The sequence below is a fragment of the Buceros rhinoceros genome, unplaced genomic scaffold (genome assembly GCF_000710305.1).
Source record: "Buceros rhinoceros silvestris isolate BGI_N320 unplaced genomic scaffold, ASM71030v1 scaffold3072, whole genome shotgun sequence".
Taxonomy (NCBI): domain Eukaryota; kingdom Metazoa; phylum Chordata; class Aves; order Bucerotiformes; family Bucerotidae; genus Buceros; species Buceros rhinoceros.
This window is the reverse complement of record NW_010400481.1, coordinates 13,887-18,159: the sequence shown is the minus strand read 5'-3', so window position 1 is coordinate 18,159 and position 4,273 is coordinate 13,887. Positions and strand designations below refer to the sequence as shown.

Below are 4,273 nucleotides of genomic sequence, written 5' to 3'. Positions count from 1 at the left end.
AAAACAACCCAAAACACTGACAGGGGGGGGGGGACGACGGACACAAACAAAAAAACCTAACCCCCCCACCAAAACTTTAAAATCTAGCTCAGTGGTGCTCTTGTGTATACAGTAAATCCTTAAGATGCTTTTGGTTTGCCTTCAGGCATTTTAGCAGTTTTGTACAGTGTGTCAGGGAACTGTAAACATATCATCAGAAACACAGAATTTGTCCAACTTGATTAGACAGTAAAAAGAAGCTCAGGTACAAGGTTCTGGCAACCCAGTCACTTCTCACATGCACTCAGTTGCAGGTATTTACCGCATTTACTGGTCAGATGTGAGTGGGGAGGGGGAAAGAGGAATTGGGATCACCAGTCCCATACTCTACAGAGTTACTGTGTCAAGACATTGCCACTCAGTTTCAGTGAATTTTTTGTGACGTCATAGGACAGATTAGATCTGTTCAAAAGGGTGTGGTAGATTTAAATGCAGCACAAGACGTATTTGAAAATTTTCTTTAAACGCCCTGCTGCATCAAAAAGGGTTTTAAAAAACTGGTTTTTGATGTAACAAATGTAACAGATCTGTTACATTTGAATGATCTGCTGAAAATGGAAATCACTTTGCTCTTGCATGTGTTCACTGTGATTGGCTTACTTATTCCTCTCTTTCAGTATTATTATTCTTGCAAGACAATAAAAGGAGCTATTGTAGAAAAGTTTAATGTGTTTATCACACAACCAGCACATTCCTGAGGATGCATAAACTGCTCAAACAGCCTAATGTTTAACTAAATTTTAAAATTGTAGTATAAAGAAATTATGCTAAATGAATTAACTCGGCTTAGCTTTTTTCCTTATTTGGATCTTCACACTTTGAGTACTCCAGAATGATACCAATTTTTTGGTAAAATGCTGATGTCAGCTTTTCTGTCCGGGGGACGCACAAACCCAAACCAAACTCTGTTTGGTACTCTGCTTCTGGAAATCATGGATATTTTATGGAGGTGAATGTTTTGAGAACTTTGCGCTAATTAGATAGTAAATCAAGGATGCTGATGAAGTTCCTGTTCAGAAGGTGACTACGTAAACATGACTGTGGTGGTCATGTTTGTTTCACTGATTCTAAGGGAAACTTAGTTCACAAGCTTGTCTAAGCTTTTTATATTTTGTTTGGTAGGGGTTTTTTAGGAAGTTTTAGCTGTTAGTCTGAAACTTAGGCTGAGATGTGACTGCCTGAAGATTTTTTCCTGGTTATTGTAGTGACTACCACCTAGTCATTGTTTATATAACTGTAATTACTTAAATCCTTACATCAGTGTGATAATTATCTTGCTCTTTTGTGATTGTTTTGGATCTTCAGGATTCACTTAAATAAGCATATGACTCACTGTGTGCGAGACAAGTATGCTCTTACCCAGCAAACGTGTCTTTGTCATTCAGCTTCTGAATATAACTGAAAATTCTTGCTGCCACCAAGTTAAATTCACTTAGCGGTAAATACTTCTCCAAAACATAGGTGGCATTCTTGAGTTATGCGGAAAGCATGCAAAACTGCCGGCTTTTTTCCCCATTATCTGGGATAATGACAAGCAGGAGCAACTGTTGCTTAGTATTAGCTTGAGCAAAAATAACTTTATTCGTATTCTTAACAATGTTAACCAAACTTAATGTTGCCAGTTGTGGATTTTTTTTTTGGACTGTAGGAATGTGGTGGAAGAAGCATGGGACAGAGCTACTACCATGGGTTTGTGACTATTTGAAGCCAAAACTGTCTTAGCTTTTAGAGTCTTACTGAAGCATTTTTTACTTCCACCTCTAATGTTTCTGGATTTTATCAACACTTCTAATTAGAAAAATAATTTTATTTTAAAGCCAAGTACAGATGGCATTAGAAAACAACTGTCACTTTGTATATATACTGTAACAACTTCTGTTGAGAGATTAAAAATGTCTTGGGTGTTCATGTCAAGAAGGAATATGGTTAGCTGACTGGTTTTGATCAGTTGTGTTAATCATAAAGATTACAGTTGAAACAAAGTCTGGTCGGTTAGTTGCTATAAACTAATAAATTGCTTTTAAACAAGACCTGCAGCTCTAATGGAATGCAAACTGCAGGTGGTTCTATTCATCAGGTAAGGCTGATGAAGGCATATAACCAGCTGTTGGTAGTTTTCTGCTGTTTCTCTTACTTGAGACTGACTATTCCATATTCTAAGACTGTGTATCTAACAATGTTTTCTGTCTTTTGGTCTTTGCTAATTAAAGTTGTCTTTTGGAAAACTGCTTATAAACAACCTCTAATCTGCAGTGAAGGTTTGAGGATAAACAGGATGCAAATAAAGCTACGCTATACTGTTATTTTCCTCAAATACCAGTTCCACTTACTGAGATTAATTGTCATTTTAATACTCCTTCTAGCTAGTGGCTTCAATAGAGATTAAAGGAAAAGTGAAATTTAAGCGTTGGAGGTAATCTTAACAAACAAGGACAAAATAAGTGTCTGGTACATACAATGTGCGAAGGCAATGGTTATAAATGAGCAATTTATGAATGTTAAGCATAATGTTAACACAAGTGAATCATGTGTCAGTACTAACATTTAATAAACTGAAAGTTTTCTTTAACAAATTCAGAAATGTGTTACAGACAGTCTTCAAGTTGCGTACTTGAATCCTAACGCCACTTAAGCTATACTGAAGAACAGCTGAGCCGAAGTGTTGGTACAAGTACACTACACTTACAGTATTTTCAAGGTTTGCATAAGCTCAACACCAATCAGTGTACATACTGTTGGGGATTCTTCTCAAGAATGGCCTTGCATCGGTGGTTTCTTGTCTTTTAAGTTAGTACCAGATTCAAAGTATATGGTATCTGTATTATTCCTGTTTTCAACAGAACTGCTCTGTCCTTATCCCTGGCAAACAGATGGTGAATAGAATTTTAAAAAATCTTTGATTTTTGTAGAGGAAATTTTGCAATATATGGTCAGCTGTAGAAAGCTTTCTAATTTTTAGGTAGTGGCATAGTATGCTTTTTGCCTCTCTTCACATTGATTTATATTTTCTTTGTACAGTTTGTTGCATAATTTAAGGACCCGGATATAAGGCTTGGAAGCCCATCCCTTGTGTTTCTTGGTTTATGACTGTCGGCTTTGTGGAATACGGCTGAGATGAAAGGATTTCTTGAGGATGCAAATTACTCCATTGGCCTGTTGGATGAAGGAGCAACTCTTGCAGATGTTATTGACAACTGTATTTATGAACATACTCATGTAAGTTTTCTATAAGCTTTAGTTCTCTAAGTCTTCAAACTAGGTCAAGGTATTTAGCACTGTTGAGCTAACAGCAACGGTTAGCTAAAATTCGCCTCAGTTCCCTCTTCTACTTCTCTACTGTTTGTTTGCCTTGGGCTGAATTCTGTTTGGGAAATTTGGGCAACAATTGTTACCCCCCTGAGCATGGCTCACAGGAAAGTAGTCTTGCTGATGTAATTAAATGCGCCTTTCCATCTTACTGTTTCAAGAGATGATATTATCAATGAGATTTAGACCAGGAACCTGAAATGGGGCAAGTGGATATTGCTGAGTTAGAAGCGCTTTTTTTTCTCTTTCCTTAAAAATATGCCAGAGTTTAGGCAAATATGTATCAGCCAGTTCAAAGCCATATTTAAAATTTCTGTGGTTGATCATAGTTGTATGGCTGTACATCTTCCTATTACTGTTCTCTGTGTTGGAAACATGGGTATAAGCATATTGTGAGGTGCTGCCTTTTTTCTTTCAAGAAAATAAACTGGTCTAAAAGCTATTAAGGCTTAGCAATCTGCTAGAAAGAAACTTAAATAATTCTGTGTATACAATAGTAGTTTCACTGGCTAAGGCTTGGCTTAACTTCTTAGGAGGCAGCAAGATGTCATAGCCTTTGTTTTATAGACAAGGTTGTAGAAAGCGAGCTTTACAAAAACTTCATTAAGCAAATCCTGTATCCTTAACATGCCATACCTGTGCCTTGTCCACCTTTCCTTTGGTTTATCAGAACTAATGTTCAAATGCAAGTGCTTAACTATAGTACAGTAAATAGCTAAATCCCATGGCCTTCTGAACTCAGGTGTAGGATTCCCAAATCCTGATTCCTAATATTCTTTTTCTGTCTAGCAAATAAATAGGTAAACTACTGGCACCATGTCATGTCTCCAACCACTGGCTGGCTCACAGAGGATAGCTGCCTCCTGCTGCTTTCATTTACTCCTTTAGCTCAAGGGGTAGAGGCCTGTGCCATGGATCTAAAGCTCCA

At 37.3% G+C, this 4,273-nt stretch overlaps 1 protein-coding gene across 1 annotated transcript in view; it reads left to right on the top strand.

Moving 5' to 3' along the window:
- AZIN1 (antizyme inhibitor 1) overlaps window positions 1-4,273 on the top strand; it is a 19,793-nt gene that overhangs the window by 5,205 nt on the left and 10,315 nt on the right. Inside the window, exon 2 of the mRNA XM_010131861.1 lies at window positions 3,058-3,255. Within this exon, the coding sequence (XP_010130163.1) occupies window positions 3,154-3,255 (102 nt within the window). The 5' untranslated portion in view covers window positions 3,058-3,153. The remainder of the gene's footprint in view (window positions 1-3,057; window positions 3,256-4,273) is intronic.